The 21335-nt window shown below is 41.6% G+C and overlaps 1 protein-coding gene across 1 annotated transcript in view; it reads left to right on the plus strand.

The window, feature by feature from the left end:
• Positions 1–21335, plus strand: part of dnai7 (dynein axonemal intermediate chain 7) — a 145195-nt gene that overhangs the window by 34538 nt on the left and 89322 nt on the right. Inside the window, exons 4-6 of the mRNA XM_041203096.1 lie at positions 885–1031; positions 15296–15399; positions 18071–18437. Of these exons, the coding sequence (XP_041059030.1) occupies positions 885–1031; positions 15296–15399; positions 18071–18437 (618 nt within the window). The remainder of the gene's footprint in view (positions 1–884; positions 1032–15295; positions 15400–18070; positions 18438–21335) is intronic.

The raw sequence follows: 21335 nt of genomic DNA on the forward strand, positions 1-21335 counted from the left end.
TGGCCTCCACCACAGGTAGGGCAAGGCGGCCCTGAATCCACCCCAGTTGGAATGGGGATTGAACACTGTGCTGTAGGCACCAATTGGATCCACAGTGGTCACCCAGCCAATTAAACCAGCTGGCCCCCCAAGGAGTCTGAGTTGCTGTGGCAACACACACTTTTATATGCATGTTGTAGTCCATTTCTATGAATAGTGATGGTAGAAGACCCAATTTTTTTTCTGTCATGTGGCTGACTAGTAATCTCTCCTGCTCTTATCCCCTGCCATTGATGTGTGTTGAAAGGATGTGCAGAATGATACTCAACCTGTTGGGCAATGCTATGAACATTCTTTCCTTGACTATCAAGTCCTGGAGTGGAACTTGAATCCAGAGCTTCTGGATCAGAGGCAGGGATGCTAGCCACTGCGCTACAAAACCTTCATATCTACTATATCTGTTAGGAATTTTGGTGTTTGTTTGAAATTTGGCCATTGTGATCCCTACACTGTTAAACCCTCCTTGTGTGGCTCTTGCTGCTACCTGATTTTTAGAAGCTATTTTGCCATTCCCTCTCCTGTGGTTCCAAAACTTCCCCTTTCTTAATGCTTGCTTCATGTACATTATTTCCCCCTCGAGACTCACTCTTTAAATTAGCACTCTGTCTGTCTCTATCTCTTGCTGGGTTAGAGATTTCCCACTTTCCTTGCATGAGTAAAACTATCCTATAACATTCTTTTGGAACTAAAGTTTCAATAAGTTGTGTCTCTCCAGATTATTCTTTTCTGTAATATTTAGAACCATTTCATTTAGTTGTTGGAAGTGTTTAACAAAGACTTTTGAATGCTGTACAATGGAAAAATGTTTTAAATCTGCCCTGTGACTTTCATGAAACGTTTTGTAGCTTTTAGATGAGTTGGAAATGCTATTAAGTGACACTCCACCTGATGAGTTGCCTGAGGCGACTGCGGACCAGTATCAACAGACCATCTGGGATCTTCAGGAACTTCTCTCCAACATAAATGATAAAGCAACTGATATCCTCCTGCAGGTAGAAACTTAAGTAAATCACTCAGACTCACATGTGCAACAAAAGCATGCACTAGACATTCTCTGTCTGGGTTAACCAAAACTGGTTGCTGGATAATCCATAGGTAAAGGATTAGCTAATGTGTGTTGTGCGGTGTGATATTTCTGGGTTAGTACAAGTGATGACTTTTGTATTGAGCTGATATAACCAAATAAAATTCAACATGACGATAAATATTACAAAGTTAATGGCTGCAGAATGGATGAGCTAACTGGTCATAGCACTGTGGTACAGGAAGCCATTTAATTGGGGGCAACAAAAAGGAATGCAATAATAGGGGATAGTATAGTCAGAGGGGTTGACACCGTTTTCTGCAGCAAAGAGTGTGATGGCTGTGTTGGTTGCTCGGTGCCAGAGTACGGGACATCTGCTCGGAGCTGGAGAGGAACTTGCAGTGGGAGAGGGAGGACCCAGTTGTCGTGTTCCATATAGGTAGCATCGACATAGGCAGGACCAAGAAGGAGGTTCTGCATTGTCAGTATGAAGACCTAGGCACCTAATTAAGAAGCAGAACCTCAAACGTCATTATCTCTGGATTATTACCTGAGCCATGTACAAACTTGCATAGGACAAATCAGATTAAGGAGATGAATGTGTGGCTCAAAGACTGGTGTGGGAGAAGTGGGTTCCGGTTTGTGGGGCACTGGCACCAGTACTGGGGAAAGTGGGATCTGTAACATTGGGACAGCCTACACTCAAACCATTCTGGGAGTGGTGTTCTTGTGAACCGCATAACTAGGGAAGTAGAAAAGTTTTTAAACTAAATAGTGGGAGCAAGGAATCAAATTTGGGAAGATGTGGCAAATCAAAGAGCAGAGCCAAGACAAAAGAAAAAGGTATTATTACAGGAACTGAAAAGCAAACTGACAGGAAGTGAAAGAGAGTACAAATCTCACAGTAAATCAAGAGTTGAAACTAGAGGTTATAAAAAGAATTAAAGGATAAAACTAAAAGCTCTGTATCTGAATGCACATAGCATTCAAAACAAAACAGATGAACTGAGAGTGCACATAGAAATAATTAGGTTTTGATTGCCATTATGGAGACATGGCTGCAGGACAACATGGTTTAGGACCTGAATATTGAAGGGTACAGGATATTTAGGAAGGACAGGAAGTGAGGAAAAGGTGGAGGAGTGGTTCTGTTAGTTAATGATGGCATTAGCACAATACAGAGGGATGACCTAAGTTTAAGAACCAGGATGTGGAAATGGGTTGGGTAGAGATGAGAAATGGTGAAGGCAAGAAGTCACTTGTGGGAGCTGTGTACAGTTCAGCTTAAAGGAAGAAAATATTGGAGCTTGTGAGAAAGGTACAGCAATAATCATGGGAGATTTTAATTTACATATAGACTGGAAAAGTCAGGTGGGCAAAGATAGCCTAGATGAGGAGTACATTGAATGTTTTCGGGGTAGTTCCTTAGAACAGCATGTTCTGGAGCCAACCAGAGAACAGGCTATACTAGACCTAGTATTATGCAATGAGATAGGGGTAATTAATGATCTCATAGTGAAAGCGCCCCTAGGTAGCAGTGACCATAATATGATTGAATTTTACATTCAGTTTGGGGAGAGAAGAGTGGGTCTGAGACTAAGTTTTTAAACTTAAATAAGGGTAATTATGAGGGCATGAAAGCTGAGCTGGCTAAAGTGAATTGGCAAATTAGATTAAGGGATAGGACAATAGAGATTGAGTGGCTAATATTTAAAGGGATATTTCAGAATGCTCACAAACATTCCAATGAGTAAGAAAAAGTACAAGTTTTGGACACACCACCTCTGCTTAACTAGAAAGGTTAAAGATAGTATAAAACTTAAAGGAAAAGCATATAATTGTGCAAAGGTGGCAGGTCAGAAGATTGGATAGAATATAAGGAACAGCAAAGAATGACTAAAAGACTAATAAGGAAGGAAAAATTAGACAATGAGAGAAAGCTAGCCAGAAATATAAAAACAGATAGTAAGAGTTTATATAAATATTTAAAAAAGAAAAGAGTTAACAAAGTGGGTGTTGGTCCTATAGAAAGTGAGTCTGGAGAATTGATAATGGAAAAGAAGGAGATGACAGATGAATTGAACAGGTATTTTGCATCAATTTTCACTATAGAGGATACAAGTAATATCCCAGAAGCAGCTGTAAACCAAGAAATGGAAGTGGGGAAGGAAATCAGGAAAATTACAGTCATCAGAGAAGTGGTACTGAGTAAATTGTTGGAGCTGCGGGCTGACAAGAGCCTGGGTCCTGATGGACTTCATCCTAGGGTCTTAAAAGAAGTGTCTGGTGAGATAGTTGATACATTGGTTTTAATTTTCCAAAACTCCTTAGATTTAGGGAAGGTCCCAATAGATTTGAAGACAGCAAGTGTAACTCTATTATTCAAAAAGCGAGGGAGACAGAAATTGAGAAACTACAGGCCAGCTAGCTTAACATCTATCGTAGGGAAAATGTTAGAAGTTATTATTAAAGAAGTTTTAGCAGGGCACTTGGATTCTTCAAGGTCATCAGGCAGAGTCAACATGGTATTGTGAAAGGGAAATCGTATTTAACCAACTTATTGGAGCTCTTTGAGGAAGTAACATGTGCTGTGGATAAAGGGGAATCGGTGGATGTACTGTATTTAGATTTCCAGAAGGTAGTTGATAAAGTGCCACATGAAAGGTTATTGTGGAAAATAAAAGCTCATGGTATAGGGGGTAACATATTGATATGGATAGAAGATTGGCTGGCTATCAGGAAGCAGAGAGAAGGCATAAATGGGTCCTTTTCAGGTTGGTAAGGTGTAATGAGTGGCATGCCACAGGGATCTGTGCTGGGACCTCAATTTTTGCAATTTATATAAATTACTTGGATGAAGGGATTTGAAGGGATGGTTGCCAAATTTGCTGATGACACAAAGATCGGTAGGAAAGTAAGTTGTGAAGAGGACATAAGGAAGCTACATAAAGGTATAGGTAGGTTAAGTGAGTGGGCAAAGATCTGGCAAATGGAGTATAATGTGGGAAAATGTGAAATTGTCCATTTTGGCAGGAGGAATAAAAGAAGCATATTATCTAAATGGTGAGACATTGCAGAGCTCTGAGATGCAGGTGTCCTTGTGCATGAATTACAAAAGGCTAGTATGCAAGTACAGCAGTTAGGAAAGCTAATAGAATGTTATTATTTATTGCAAGGCAAATTGAATACAAAAGTAGTGAGGTTATGCTTCAGTTGTACAGGGCACCAGTGAGACCAAGCTTAGAGTATTGTGTCTAGTTTTGACCACCTTATTTAAGGAAGGATGTAAATGCATTGGAAGCAGTTCAAAGAAGGTTTACCAGACTAATGCCTGGAATAGGTGGGTTGTCTTATTAGGAAAGATTGGATAGACTTGGCTTGTATTCACTGGAGTTTAGAAGAGTAAGAGGTGACTTGATTGAAACATATAAGATCCTGAGAGGTCTTTACAGGGTGGATGTGGAGAGGATGTTTCCTCTTGTGGAAAAATATAGAACTAGGGGCCACCGTTTAAAAATAAGGGGTCACCCATTTAAAACAGAGATGAGGCGAAACTTTTTCACTCAGAGGGCCATGAGTCTTTGGAACTCTCTTCCTGAAAAGGTAGTGGAAGCAGAGTCTTTGAATGTTTTTAAGGTAGAGGTGGATCGATTCTTGGTAAGCAAGGGGATGATAGGTTATTGGCGGTAGGTGGGATGAAGATTTCAGGTTACTATCAGATCAGCCATGATCTTATTAAATGGCAGAACAGGCTTGAGGGGCTGAATGGCCTACTCCTTGTTCGTATGTTCGTAATTAATGGCCTAACACAGGGCTTATATGATACTGAACAACAATAATCTTTAAAAGCTTATATGACAAGTGAATAAGAGGAACAGATGATACAAGTTTCATTATATTCAGAAATTCTGTTTTTTGAATCATATGAGGGGCCAGATGGTGGTGAATCAGGAGAGAGAAAAAGATTTAGGTATGGTCTTATTCTTAAGTAAATTTAAGATAACTTACTATCAGGATTATGGGAGGAAGCGTGATGAAAAAGCTAACATCTGGTAAGACATTGGATCTTACATAAGGTACAGTGATCTTTTGGTTATATTACTGGAATCCGCACCATCACTAAGAACACCTATTTCCATCTCCATAACTTTGCCAGACTCCACTCTGGCCTCAGTTCATCTGCTGCTGAAGCCCTCATCCATGCCTTTGTTACCTCCAGACTTGATTATTTTCATGTGCTCCTGGCTGGCCTTCCATGTTCTACCCTCTTTAAACCTGAGGTCATCTAGAACTCTGCTCCTCCTGTCCTGGCTCCCTGCTAAGCAGCACCTTTATCTTAAAATTCTCATCCTTGCCTCGGGGGGCATGGAGGTGGCATGGGAGAATCTATGCAGGAATGGATGTGGGATGGGGGAATCTGAGTCATGGGGTAGCATGGGGTGGGCAGGGGGCATCAGTGATGAGAATTAGGGACCTTTTAAAGAATGTTGGAAGTTGGGTGCTGGACAATCGAGGCAGGCATTCTGACCAGCCTGCCTCCAGACCCCCACTCTTCACCCACCCCATCACTGCTCACAAAATGTACTGCGAAATGACAGAAATCCCAGACAAAGTCACACATGGGGCAGGCGTGAATTTCAGAAGGTGCAAAGCGAGCAGGTCGGGTTTTCCAGAGCCTGCGCTAAAATCCGGGCCCTGATGTCAGTAAAAGTGTTCATGGAGTTGTCAGATTGTTGTAAAACCTCAACTGATCCTTTAGGGGAGGGAACCTGCTGTCTTTACCTGGTCTGCCCTGTATTTGACTCTGGTACCACATCCAGGGGAGGATTTTCCACACCTGACAGTGGCGGGAATCATGGTGAGTGGGAATGCAAAATTGGATGTGAGTCCAAATGATGGATATCCACCAGTGAAGGAAAGTTGGAATTTTCCCATCAGGACTTTCATGGTGGCTAATGGCAGGTTGACTTACCCACTGATGCATGTTAGGAACCTCATTTGTATGCTCACTGGAATCACATTATCCCTCCTAATTTAGTCAGTGGGTAATTAGACAGGTCTGATTTTTGACTGGCTAGAAGTGGTGTGCACCTGCCCACGTTCACTTCACCCGCAACTTCGGAGTGCGTATACGCAATGTTCGCCTACCTTTCACTGCTCTGCTGCTCCAATTCCTGACCGCTGGCAAAGCTGTCGTCTCAGGCGAGACCAGGGTGGGGTGGGCTGACAGGGCTCCACTGTTTCCTGAGAGATTGTTGTGGGGTGCAGGCGGCAGAGCTGCATGGTACTGGTGAGACTATTGTAAGGCGCAGGCAGGGCTGCACTCTACCTGGAGAGACTGTTGTGGGGTGCAGGTAGGCCAGCACTCTACCCAGAGAGACCAGACTGGGAAGAAGTGGGGTGGGGGAATAGGCAGAGTCATGGCGAGGTGGGAGTGGGAGGTATGGGTTTTAGATGACCAAGAGAGTGAGTGAGGCGATGGAAGGCAGAGGAATGACTGGGGTGGGTTAGGTTATGATGAACAAGGGAGGGGAGGGTTGATATGCGGAAGCATGACTCGGACTGTGGGAACTGGAGCCCAACATAGAAGAGGTGGATACAGACTCATGAGCAGGTTGGGTTGAAGTGGATTACAATCTTAACCCCTTTTTGGAGCCACCCCAGATCAGGAGCACTCCCTTAGGTGATGGGGAGGCAATGGCATAGTGGTATTGTTGCTGGACTAGTAACCCAGAGCCCCTGGGGATCCAGGTTCGTAATCCTGCCATGGCAGATGGTGGAATTTGAAATCAATAAAAATCTGAAATTAAAACTCTAACGATGACCATGAAACCATTGCCAATTCTTGTAAATGGTAATGGTAGAGTCGGTTCATTAATCCCCTTTAGGGAAGGAAATCTGGTCAGACCCACAGCAATATGGTTGACTCTTAACTGCCCTCTGAAATGGCCTAGCAAGCCACTCAGGTATATCCAGCCGCTACAAAGTCATAAAAAAGGAATGAAACCGGACAGACCACCTGGCATCGACCTAGGCACAGGAAGAGATAATGGCAAATTCAGCCCTGTCAACCCTGCAAAGTCCCCCTTACTAACATATGGGGACTAGTGCCAAAATTGGGAGAACTGTCTCAGAGTAGTCAAACAACAGCCTGACATAGTCACCCTCAAGGACTCATACCTTACAGATAATGTCCCAGACATCACCATCACTATCCCTCTGTATGTCCTGTCCCACCGGCAGAACAGACCCAGCAGAAGTCGAGGCACAGTGATATACAGTTGTGAGGGAGTTGTCCTGGGAGTCCTCAACATTGACTCCGGACCCCATGAAGTCTCATGGCATCAGGTCGAACATAGGCAAGGACACCTCCTGCTGATTACCATGTACCTCAGCCCATCAGCTGATGAATCAGTGCTCCTCCATGTTGAACACCACTAGGAGGAAGCACTCATGGCAAGGGTGCAGAAGGTAGTGGCTCAATGGCACCGTTGGCTGAGTCTTAAAGGATATATCTGCTAGACTGGGTCTGTGCAGGTGGTGAGGGAACCAACAAGAGGGAAAAACATACTTGACTTCATCGTCACCACCTACCTGCCGCAGATGCATCTGTCCATGACAGTATCGATAGGTGTGACCACCACACAGTCATTGTGGAGATGAAGTCCCACCTTCGCATTAGGGATACTCTCCAACGTGCTGTGTGGCACTACCACTGTGCTAAATGGGATACATTTTGAACAAATCTAGCAACTCAAGAACAGGCATCCATGGGATGCTGTCAGCCAACAGCATCAGAAATAGTACAATCAATTGTACAGCAGAATTATACTCGAACGCAATCTGTAACTTCATGGCCCGACATATCCCCAACTCTACCATTCCCATCAAGCCAGGGGATCAACCCTGGTTCAATGAAGAGTGCAGGAGGGCATGCCAGAAGCAGCACCAGGCATACTCAGAAGTGAAATATCAACCTGGTGAAGCTATAACACAGGACTACTTGCATGCCAAAAAACATAAGCAGCAAGTGAAAGACAGAGCTAAGCGATCCCACAACCAACGGATTAGATCTAAGCTCTGCAGTCCTGCCACATTCAGTCATGAATTAAACAACTCATTGGAGGAGGTGGCTCCACAAATATCCCCATCCTCAATGATGGAGGAGCCCAGCACATCAGTGCAAAAGATAAGGCTAAAGCTTTTGCCACAATCTTCAGCCAGAAGTGCCGAGTGGATGATCCATCTTGGCATCCTATGGAGGTCCCAGCATCACAGATGCCAGTGTTCAGCCAATTCGATTCACTCCAGGTGATATCAAGAAATGGCTGAAGGCACTGGATAGTGCAAAGGCTATGGACCCTGACAATATTCCGGCAATAGTACTGAAGACTTGTGCTCCAGAACTTGCCACGCCCCTAGCCAAGATATTCCAGTACAGCTACAACACTGGCATCTATCCAGCTATGTGGAAAATTGCACAAGTATGTCCTGTACACAAAAAGCAGGACAAATCCAACCCGGCCAATTACTGCTCCATCAGTCTACTCTTGATCATCAGTAAAGAAAAGGAAGGGGTCATCAACAGTGCTATCAAGTGGCACTTGCTTAGCAATAACCTTCTCACTGCTGTTCAGTTTGGGTTCCGCCAGGGCCACTCAGCTCATGACCTCAATTCAGCCTCGTTTCAAGCATGGACAAAGGAGCTGAACTCCCGAGGTGAGGTGAGAGTGGCTGCCCTTGACATCAAGGCAGCATTTGACTGAGTGTGACATCAAGGAGCCCTAGCAAAATTGGAATCAATGGGAATCGAGGGAAAACTCTCTGCTGGTTGGATTCATACCAAGTACAAAGGAAGGTGATTGTGGCTGTTGGAGGTCAGTCATCTCTGCTCGAGGACATCACTGCAGGAGGTCCTCAGGATAGTGTCCTCGGCCAAACCATCTTCAGCTGCTTCATCCATGACCTTCCTTCCATCATAAGGTCAGAAGTGGGGGTGTTCACTGATGATTGCACAATATTCAGCACCATCTGCAACTTCTCAGATACTGAAGCAGTCCATATCCAAATGCAGCAAGACCTGGACCATATCCAAGCTTGGGCTGACAAGTGGCAAGTAACATTCATGCCACACAAGTGCCAGGCAATGATCATCTCCAACAAGAGAGAATTAACCATTGCCCCTTGACATTATTACCATAATTGAGTACCCAACTATCAACATCCCGGGGGTTGCCATTTACCAGTAACTGAACTGCACCAGCCATATAAATACTGTGGCTACAAGAGCAGGTCAGAGGCTAGGAATCCTGTGACCAATAACTCACCTCCTGACTCACCAAAGCCTGTCTACAAGGCACAAGTCAGGGGTGTGATGGAATACTTTCCGCTTGCCTGGATGGGTGCAGCTCCCACAATACTCAAGAAGCATGACACCACCCAGGGCAAAGCAGCCTGCTTGATTGGCACCCCATCCACAAACATTCACTCCCTCCACCACCAATGCACAGTGGCAGCAGCGTGCACCATCTACATGATGCACTGCAGGAATTCACTAAGGCTCCTTCGACAGCACTTTCCAAACCCAAGACCTCTACCATCTAGAAGGACAAGGGCAGCAGATAGATGGGAACACCACCACCTGGAAGTTCCCCTTCAATTCACTCACTATCCTGACTTGGAAATATATCGTTGTTCCTTCACTGTCGCTATGTCAAAATCCTGGAACTCCCTTCCTAAGAGTACTCTGGGTGTATTTACACCACATGGACTGCAGCGGATCAAGATGGCAGCTCACCAACAACTCTCCAAGGGCAACTAGAGATGGACAATAGATGCTGGCCCAGCCAGCAATGCCCACATACCGTAAATGAATAAAAAAAATCACCTTCATTTGAGTTTAAAATAGCCATTTCCTGCAGACACTTGTTTTAGGTCCAAGCAAGTGAATTACCTATCCCCCAAGGAAGATAACCATCAAGAGATTTTACCTTCTTCCAGGTAGCCATTTTAATAATCATCAGCTAGGTTATAATTAGCAGGATACTATAAGAATCCAGGGGTCTCTCTTCAAAAAATTGTACCTCCCTGCTTTGGAGTGTACAAGAGATGGGGTTCTTAAAATGCATACAGAATACTACGTGAGATGTTATACTTTACTAACTTATTTACAAATTTATTAAAGAGTCTTAACTTGCAATACACTTCCAGTGGATAAGTACTTTGCAACGTTAAAGATTATAGAAAGATGGAAAACATAATCTTAGTTCTAATATAGAATCCATTATTAAAAAATACACGTACTATGCTGCAGACTTGTCTTAGACTATCCATTAAATATTTAAAGCAAGGCTTTACCTTAAATCCCGGTGTGTTTTAGCTAGCTGATGAGCTGTACACCCTGGAGCTGTTGCTGGGGCTCATTTTAAAAGTGTCCAACTCCTCAGCAGCCTGAGAAGCGTTGACCTAAAGGTTTCTGTTCAACACCACTGCCTTAGCTGACAAAAGGCTATAGTCTATTGTCTATAGTTTATTGAATTCAATTACATCATCCTTAGCAGTTGTGCGTGTTTGTTCTTTGTGTAAACTCCTCCCCTTTTTATAAGATTGTATCATATCTATTATTGATAATTATTTAATTCTTGAGGATTGCCTTGTTATGTGAATATTGTGAGCATTTATCTGGCCAATAGCTGTTTGTAATATCTTTCGGTAGCAATGCCTATAATGACTTTTACTTGTTTCTATTTTCATAATTTGTGTTTTATAAACAGTAATTTAAACCTTAAACTTTCCTGCATTGTCAGCTTAAGATTCCTTTATTCATGATGAGGGCATCAAATGGTCAAAGCCTTTCTCTTTTTTTTCTTAAGATCAACAAAAGTTGAAGCTTGTAAGAGTGATGTATAATATTCCAATTAAGTTGATTAATGATTTTAAATTAACTCGTAATGATTTAATGAGATGTTCTGTACCATCTAAAGCCAATGTGTGATGAATCCTTTTAAAATAAAACACATCAGTGTGCACTTTTGCAGACAAAGTTGACCCCAGTATATTAAGATACCCTTTTAACATTTTGCTTTAAAAAATAGTCATTTAGAACGTAGAATCAACAGGGCTTAAAATATTCTATTTTTTCTGGAATATTCCTGTGCTGTGCTATCTGTGTCCTTTGTTACATTTTGTAACTGCCTGTTCCAGTGTGTTTATACACACCAGTTCCACCTGGTGTGTCAGATTCAAAGATGTCCCAATGTGTGCGCAAAGGCTTCTGGATAAGGTCAGTTTGCCTTGTTGAAAAAAGGTAACCAGATGAATTCTACTGATTATCTATATTTCACCTGAACTATACTTTCATGACAGGTTGGGGATTAATTTTGGACAAGAGGGAGAGAGTGCACACAGATTCATGACTGAGGTAGAAGGTGGTTTGATGGAACTGGGAGGGTAAGTGGCAGTCATTCATTTAGTCACGTCTCACTGGGCCACATTGCCAGGGTCAGAGATCAAAGGCAGCCCTGGGGCTCTGCGGGCCAGACAACACGGCTATGCATGGCACGCAGGTTGTGTTGCCAGTCCAGGGACTGGGAAGGCCTGTCTGCTTTAGTTGCTTTTCCGTGTCCATTTTGTTAGTCGGCCAAAGTTGGTGGCTGCCTTTCAAATATTGAGTCCTTTGTCAAGAGACAGGTGTCTAGTTTTACTAGCATTTATGTTCAGTCATCCATTTTTCAGTAAATTTAAGAAAAGATTCAAAACCTTTTGAAATGCACCTATTAGTCTTCTAGCACATTAAAAAATATTTTTTAAAGATTTATTCAAAGGCCTGCAAATTTTTCAAATTTGTTCATGGGATGTGGGCGTCACTGGCTAGGCCAGCATTTATTGCCCATCCCTAATTGCCCTTGAGAAGGTGATGAACCCTTGCAGTCCCTGTGGTGTAGGTATACCCACATTCCTGTTAGAAAGGGAGTTCCAGGATTTTGACCCAGCGAAAGTGAAGGAAAAGCAATATAGCTCCAAGTCAGGAAAGTGTGTGACTTGGAGAGGAACTTGCAGTTGGTGGTGTTCCCATGCATTTGCTGCCCTTGTCTTTCTAGATGGTAGAGGTTGCAGGTTTACAAGGTGCTGTCGAAGGAGCTTTGGTGAGTTGCTGCAGTGCATCTTGTAGATGGTACACACTGCTGCTATTATGCGTTAGTGGTGGAGGGAATGAATGTTTAATGTGGCGGATGGCATGCCAAGCAAGCGGGCTGTTTTGTCCTGGATGTTGTTGAAATTCTTGAATGTTATTGGAGTGTTACGACAGCAGACTAACAGTACCAATTACAATGGGCAGTTTGAACTTTTTAAGGAAGATCTGTGATTTTTAAAAAAAAAATACAAGTAAAGACACTGAGCAAAAGATGGCTGATAGTGTAAAGTGACCACTTTCTGGAAAATTCCTGTGTGGATTATACTAACAGACCTGTCCTCAGATAACATGGAATTTTGCACCTGAAAAGGGTTGTGGCCTTCTTCAAGCAGAGACGCTACAAAGGGAGATAGGAAAAATGCAAAAGACTGAACTTTAATCTCCTGTGGTTGTGGAGACAAAGACTGATTTGCAGTCTCGGCAGACATCCAAAATCGACTTCCTGTTAATTTATATATCAGAATGTGTAGATGATCTGAGATTAAAATAACATGGACTCTGGGTGCGAGTCATAGTTTTTTCCCTTTCAGAATACACAGGGAAAAAAATCAGTTAAAAAGCTGGTTTGCTGGTGTGTGAGTTTGTGTGACAGCATGCAGAAGGACAAGCTAGTCACCCCCCTGAAGCTTGCAGGTAAAACTTCTCTCTCTGTGTGTTTCTGGAGGCAAAGTTCAGCAGAATCCACAATCTAAAGGAAGTATGTCAGCCTTTTAGCCGCCCTGCAGAACCAAGTATCTCCAAGCTAACTGTGAAACCGCCGAAGTCAGCTCTACCAGAATCACCCAATTTAACAGCTGTAATGTACCAACATCAACCCCCACAGACAAGCCTAAGACTGATTCCTATATCTTTTTTAAACTTTCATTTGGACTCTTAACTTCTCATTTCTGATCTGTGTGTATGTGTGTTGGTTTTTGTTATTTTTCTTGGGTTTTAGTAACTAATAAACTTACTCTTTCTTTGACTCAAGAAAGCCTGGTTAAATTGGCTCCTTCTAAAACATAAATGCATTTGGACTGGGAAAAGGTATCCATGCAGGGGAAGGGATCCCTTTTAAATTAACCTTGCTGTGACCTCTTCACCTGGGAGCATAACAAAACTGGGGTACCATTCAGGAAGTTAACAAATTAGAGGACCTCGCCTGGGGACTAGTTGTAATATGGAGCTACATTGTTCCAGATAAGTGGAGAATGTTCCATCACACTCCTGACTTGAGCCTTGTAGAGATGGGCAGGCTTTGGGGAGTCAGGAGGTGAGTTACTCACTGCAGAATTCTCAGCCTCTGAATTGCTCTTGTAGCCACAGTATTTATATGGCTGGCCTACATGGGATGGAAGGCAATGGTGTAGTGGTATTATGGCTAGACTAGTAATCCCGAGACCCAGGATAATGCTCTGGGGACTTGGGTTCGAATCCTGCTATGGCAGATGGTGGAGTTTGAATTCAATAAGAATCTGGAATTGAAAGTCTAGTGATGACTATGAAAGCATTGTCAATTGTTGTAAAAACCCATCTTGGTTCACTAATGCCCTTTAGGGAAGGAAGCCTGCTGTCCTTACCTGGTCTGTGACTCCAGACCCACAGCAATATGGTTGACTCTTAAATGCCCCCTGAACTGCCCACATTCCAATGAATAAATAATTTTTTTTAAAGTTCAGTTTCTGGTCAATGGTTATCTCCAGGATGTTGATTATGGGGACTTAACAATGGTAATGCTATTGAATGTCATGATTCTCTCTTGTTGGAGATATTCATTGCCTGGTACTTAAGTGGCACGAAACATTTGTGCCACATGTCAGCCTAAGCCTGATCTTTTTAAAAAACTAATTCATGGGATGTGGGTGTCACTGGCTAGCCCAAAATTGCCCTTGAGAAGGTGGTGGTGAACTGCCTTCTTGAATCGCTGCATTCCATGTGGTGTCAGTACACCCACAGTACTGTTAGGGAGGCAGTTCCAGGATTTTGACCTAGCAACAGTGAAGGAACAGCCGATATATTTCCAAGTAAGGATGGTGAGTGGCTTGAAGGGAAACTTCCAGGTGTTCCCATGTGTCTGCTGCCCTTGTCCTTCTAGATGGTAGTGGCCATGGATTTGTAAGATGCAGTCTAAGGAGCCTTGGTGAGTTCCTCCAGTGCATCTTGTACATGGTACACATTGCTGCCACTGTGTGTCGGTGGTGGAAGGAGTGAATGTTTGTGGATGGGATGCCAATCTAGTGGGCTGCTTTGTCTTTGATGGTGTCAAGCTTCTTGAATGTTGTTGGAGCTGCACTCATCCAGGCAAGTGGGGAGTATTCCATCACACTCCACTGAATATTGTCTGGGTCTTGCTGCATATAATGAAATCAGTATCTGAATAGTCATGAATGGTGCTGAACGTTGTGCAATCATCCAGAAACATCCCCACTTTTGACATTATGATGGAGGGAAGGTCATTGATGAAGCAGCTGAAGATGGTTTGGCCTAGGATACTCCCCTGAGGAACTCCTGCAGGGATATTCTGGGGATGAGATGATTGAACTCCAACAACCACAACTGCCCTTTGTACTAGGAATGAACCCAACCAGTGGAGAGATTCCCAAAGGGTGAAACTAACAGAAGCTGGCAATGTTCATTCGTTCAATCTGGAGGTGGGGAAGTGATGTGAGCAGGGCTGGCTTCTGGCACACTTCTTAAAATCAGCAAAAGATCATGAAAGTTCAGTTTGTACTAAACGTAATTTATGTTTGAAATTCTGTAAACTTTTGTGCTGGTTTGGCAGATTTCAAGCAAATTGTACAGAAAAAAAACATTACAATCAAACAGAAACTCCAGCCCCAAGTTTTTGCCCCTCTAAGTTTAAAGACATTGCAGGTAGTTGTGGGCCATCTTTGTCATGTTATTATCATGGAAAATGGACACTGCTGTATTTTGATACTTATCAGTTTCTAATGGATTTGTAAATTAATGAAAACATTTGACAGACATTTTCACGCACGCTGCTTCTTGAAATCATTGAACAGTGCACTGCATATTTAAAAACTTACATTTATTTTTAGAAAGCTGTTGATCTCGTTGACATTGAGACTGGAAACATGCAAGAAGTAGTTACCGATGAGAACATCACTCTCTGTTTGTGGGCAAACTTCAACAAAAATCCCAGGTATGCAGATTGTTACAGATGAATGTTAAATTTTTTCTCATTGAAACTTGGGAGTGCTGATGAATTACAATTGTAGTATTGTGGAATCGATGATTTTTATACTGACTTAACTAATGCACAGAAAATGGTAGTCCGTGCACTAATGCTCATTTAAGCAACATTAATGCTAGTTTTCAAATTCTAGCATAGGTTTTTATCTGATACAAAAACATGAACTAAGTCAATGATTGTGGAGACTGATACAATTAACTTGTTAAGATGCAAATTTTGTATTGTCATATATTACACTCAGACTACAACCTAATCCAATAGTTCCTGACCAAGGCGGGTAAATGTGGCAGCACTGACTTGCCAGTTTGTAGTGCATATGAAGAAAAAAATAAGTAAAAATGAAATTTAATTGCCCCAGAGAAGTAGACAATCTTTATTGCTCAGCCTTTATTTAAAATATGTTTGCAATAATAGCAGAAGAATAAATAAATAATAAACAGTTGCAAAACAGATGAAAAAACTTAAGAATTGTTTGAACTGTTTTAAAAAGGTCATGCTGTGTCTCATGGTTGAAATGTGTTTAGCAAAATGCTGATTTGGATGTTGTTGTGGAATGTCTAAAAGATTCTTGACAGAGTCGATTGAAGGTAGATTCAGCAGCAGTTCATTATTTAGTACAAGTGTGCACACCTGGGAAATGCTCTTTCAGAATACTCTAAAAGGCAATTCGAAGTTACACAGTTTCTGTCAGATATTTATATCATCTTTTGGGTAACTCATCATTAACCCACAATGTTCTTATCTTATTTGTCTAATTGTTACATTCTTAATTACAAATGAGTTTACAACTTAAACACAGAATGACCTATTCATTACCTCTGCAGTTCTGGAGGAGTTTATAAAACAACCATGGATGACCTGACCATAAGCACAAATGATTTTCCAAAATGTACTTTGCTTCTCTATCGTGAGGTTTCACTGAAGTGTCTAGCATTCTGCATATCTTGACCCTGAGGTCAAGCTATCTGTTTATTACAGTACAACTTGTAGACCATTCATCAACTTATTTTATCCTGACCCAAAGGTCACATTCCTTTAGCTTTACCATGGACTGACTCATGGGCTAGTCATTAGCTTCTGGGGCTGGCCAAAAGGTAATATGCATTCTAGTTTTTCTTTAACTGCAGACACTTTTAAAACTTATATTCACAATTTGGCCAAGCCTGGGTAATCCGATGATGCATCTTGATATGCCTCTTCAATGTGTTCAATGATGTATTTAATAAAACAATGGAAAATGCTGGAAATATATAAAATGTTCATCTGAAAAGGAAGGAGGAAGGTTAAAATGCCAGGTTGAATCCGTCCATCACTGATAAAACAGATTAATATGGGAGGAATGGACTGTAAGGCAAGTTCTAAAACACAAACTTTCACTGTAGAAGGAGGAGTTCATATTAATTTAAATTAAACATGGAATGGGAGTGGATAAGACTGTTCATTGATAAAGCTTGGAAAGTAGTTGAGAGGAGGGAGCAAATAAATTCAGGCAAAGTAAACTAAAACAGAGAACCTAAACAAAGCATGAAATGATAGAGAATACCTAAATCTAAAAGCCACAAGCATTAGGGATAAGGTGCTTGAGTTCAGGGCAAATATAAAGAAAATTATGGTTTTCTAAAAATGTATTTGTTCACACCAACAGAGATCAAGTGAATTTATTATGCAGTGGTGTACAATACCCTCTGCAATCTAATTTGCATAGCCCTGCCATACTGGCTTCTATAACATTAGTTGCAGCACCTTTGCTAACATTTCTTCGAAGGGAAATTGTAACCTAACCCAACCATTGGGTTGACGGAATTGGGAACAGCACTGGCTTTATACTTCACTGAAGTCAGTGGGAAGTAATATTGGACTAGATATAAATCAGCATTCTGCCCAAACCGGTGAGTTTCCCACCCAGTGAATTAGGTTAAAATGACCCCCTTTGTGTCAATAGAGGAACTGTGTGCATTTTATTTTAACACCTATTATTTTCTTTCATGTCCTGCACCATTAGTTTTGCAATAATATTTATGCATTGCCTTTTTGTTTAAGTCATGGAAATCTTTCTGAGCACCTAGCACGGTGATCCTTATAGTTGAAGTAATTTTGACTCTTGCATTGATATGCTGCCATGTGTGGTGCCTCCTTCGCATACATGGAGACCATCACTCACTCAAGATTTTGCTTCTGTATTCTCCTTAAGAGAGCTTATGAGCGCATACAGTTTTGTTGCTAAATTGGGCAATTTCCAATTGTTGTTGAAACACTCAACAAAAGAACTGCGTTCTCTATAGCTGGATATACAAACATTGATATGTATGATGGTTAAGCAACTGATTTGCAATTAGATGGTAATTTTTATTATTATAGAAGCAACCCTTGCCATTTGATTTTATTTTTCACAATTCAGGATCTTAGACAACTGAGAGGGTTTCCATGATTGAAATACTATGGCTAATCTTGCCCAGTAAATGAAATGCATGACTGAACTGTGACTGATATTATTGGGCTCTTTTGAAGTTGACTGCTTTTACTCAAGCATGGTTGGCCAGTAAACTATTGCTGTTTTAATCTAGCACATAGTTACCAAGACACAAGACACTGTTTAAAATAATTTCTGTTTTTCTCACAGGTTCAAAGGCTATGCATTTGTCAATCACAATGTGGAATTTGAACTCCCTAAACCCTTGGCTATGAGTGACATAGCTGTGCGGATCTTACATACCCATTATGATCACATATCTTGCCGCAGCCCTACTTTTTATGCTCATCAGAGAGTCTTTAAAATGAAGCCCGTTGCAGTTGAAATTAAGGAAGATATAGATGAGGATTTGGAGGTGCCAGCAGGGGTTGAGCAACAAAAAATCATGGAAGACCAGAAAGCACCTGAAGAACAAAAAGCTTTTGAAGAACAAAAGGCTCTTGAAGAGCAACATGTTCTTGAAGCCAAGCAGTCAACTGATGAAGAAGCAAAGCCTGTTCGACTAACAAGAACAAAGGTATGGAAATGCAACTTAGAAGCAGGTCTAAAGTAAAAATAGAAAATGCTGAAAATACACAGCAGGTCTGGCAGCATCTGTGGAGAGAGAAAGAGTTAATGTTTCGAGTCTCTCTAGCTTTGAAGAAGAATCATACGGACTCAAAATGTTAATTCTGTTTCTAACTCTCCTCAGGTTGCCAAACCTGCTGAGTTTTTCCAGCATTTTCTGTTTTTATTTCAGATTTCCAGCTTCCACAGTATTTTATTTTATTTTTAGAAGCAGGTCTAGCTAGTTTAATCAATGGCTATATGATTTTTAGTAAATCTGAAATGTGGTATATTTAGGGTAGTTCAATGCTTTTATATTGAAACTTGCTTTCTCTCTAAACACAGGTCTTAAATGTAGTTCACATATTATAAACTTACTCTAGTTTATCTCTTCCTTTACATCGGCTCTAATTTAAGACATTTTGCAGCCGATGACAGAGTGATTCAAAACATTCTGGATGCTTTCTTTGGAGGCTGCCAATATGAATGTATAGGAGGAAGTTTCTGGCCTCAGGCTGTCAGTAACAGCTGGTTGCAACCATTGAAGGGCCTGCTCACTTCTTACAGGTCTCAGAAACAACTCTCAATCAGACTCATTCCTCCAGGCTGTAATTGCTGGAAAACAGACCTTATGTCACCTCTCATGACTTAATGAAACCAAATAGCCGCTCATCAATTTAGAATTAAGGCATTATCTGATAATAGCCTAAGATGATTGCCATTGAATGTGACAGCCTTGGTCACCTGGAACAACTACTGTCCTCAAGTTATCAATTTGCACATATGGATAATGCCACAACCAGTTTGTATTGCACTGAAAGGATGAGGTCCCTTTGAATAATACTCTGTGATAGTGCTATCTTCTGATTCTAGCAATATAAAAGTACAACTTTAAAAAATGCTACACTCCCTTGCAGGTATTAGAGAATTTCTCTTTCTTTCTCTTCTGAACTTTGGGAACTCCTCTTTGCAGTGTCTAAGTCTGATTCTTTTTGCAATACAGGCTAATTTGTGATATTGGATCAATTGTATTGCAGTTGACTATTTATAGTTTGCTATAATCACTTTGAAGTATGAGACTTGGTATTGATAGTGTGAATTAGAAAGGTAAGCTTACTTTATTTGAATTTCAGAGCAGGAAAGATTAGCATTTGACTGTTACCTTCAATTTTTTTTACATGCACTTTGCAAGTACAAATCTTTGCTTGTGGGGTAGATTTATGAGCCCTTAACCGCGAGGTACCTGACTGAGTACTAGTTGGAAGATCGTGGATGTGCTACCCACAGCTTTCTGACCAATGCTGGCAACAGGCCCTACCCTGGGATGTAATCCCTCATCTTACCCAAAAACCTACTGCAGCAAGTGAATATACTGGCCAGGAGAACTCCCCTGTTCTTCTTCAAGCTAGTGCCATGGGATCTTTTACATCCACCTGAAAGGGCAGTTGGGGCTTCCGTTTGATGTCTCACCCTGAAACACAGTACTACTGTAGTACACTGGGAATTGGATCTTAAGTCTTGGAATGGAACCTGAATCCACAACCTTCTGACTCAGGGATGACAGTGCTACCAAGTAAACTATGGCTGACAAGTCAATAGAAAATGTAGAATAATTTTAAAATTGGGGACTGATTCAGTAAAGACCATTCTGTGCATCCTTCTGAGACAAATTTCATCCCCAGTAACACGGGGTATTTTCACTTTCTGCGGTGATGGAAAATTGGTGATATTAGATCACTGCTCGTTATGTGTGATGCCAATGAAAAGGAAGATCAAGCGGGGAGCATAGTGGGGTTACCTCATAATTTCAACAGTACTATTTGTTCTGTAGCTAGAGTTGGAAGTAGTGTGAATCAACCCAGAGCATCATTAACTTTTGCTAGAAGAATATATATAGCCAGTCTGGCTCCAAAGCAAATTCTTGACATGTTAGTCTCTAGACCATTGCTGGATTGATAGCACTAAACTTAGAATCAATGTAGAGTGTGTCTCTGAATGCATTGGAGGCTCACAAACTTCACATAGATAATGGTGCTGTTATCCTTCTTCTATACACCAGGAAATATGCAGTTCCCAAGCACAGAAGAGGTAAACGGGGTGCAGGCAGCAAGGCTCTGTGCTGGGGTCTCAACTTTTTACAATTTACACAATGACTTAGATGAGGAGATTGATGGCATGGTAGCTAAATTTGCAGCTGATAGGTAGGAAAATATGTTGTGAAGAGGATATGAAGAGATTGCAGATGGCTGCAGATAAGTTGAGTGAGTGGGCAAAAATATGGCAGATGGAGTACAATGTGGGAAAATGTGAAGTTCATTTTGACAGGAAGACTAAAAAAGCAAAGTATTACTTAGAAGGAGAATGGTTGCAGAATTCCGAGCTGCAGAGGGATCTAGGTATTCTAGTACATGAGTCTCAAAAAGTTAGTTTGCAGGTACAGCAAGTAATTAAGAAGGCTAGTGGAATGCTATCCCTTATTATGAGAGGAATTGTACATAAAGTAAGGATGTTATACTTCAGTTATACAGGGCATTGGTGAGACCACATCTCGAATACTGCGTGCAGTTTTGCTCTCCTTGTTTAAGGAAGGATGTAAATGCATTGGAGGCGGTTCAGAGGAGGTTTACTAGATTGATACCTGGAATGAGCAGACTGTCTTATGAGGAAAGGTTAGACAGACTGGACTTGTTTCCACTGGAGTTTAGAAGAGTGAGGGGTGATTTAATTGAAGTATATAAGATCCTGAATGGTCTTGACAAGGTGGACGTGGAATGGATGTTTCCTCTTGTGGGTGAGTCCAGAACTAGGGGCACTGTTTTAAACTTAGAGATTGTCCTTTAAGGACAGAGATGAGGAGAATTTTTTTTCT

This window comes from Carcharodon carcharias, chromosome 13, assembly GCF_017639515.1.
Source record: "Carcharodon carcharias isolate sCarCar2 chromosome 13, sCarCar2.pri, whole genome shotgun sequence".
In the NCBI taxonomy this organism is placed as follows: Eukaryota; Metazoa; Chordata; class Chondrichthyes; order Lamniformes; family Lamnidae; genus Carcharodon; species Carcharodon carcharias.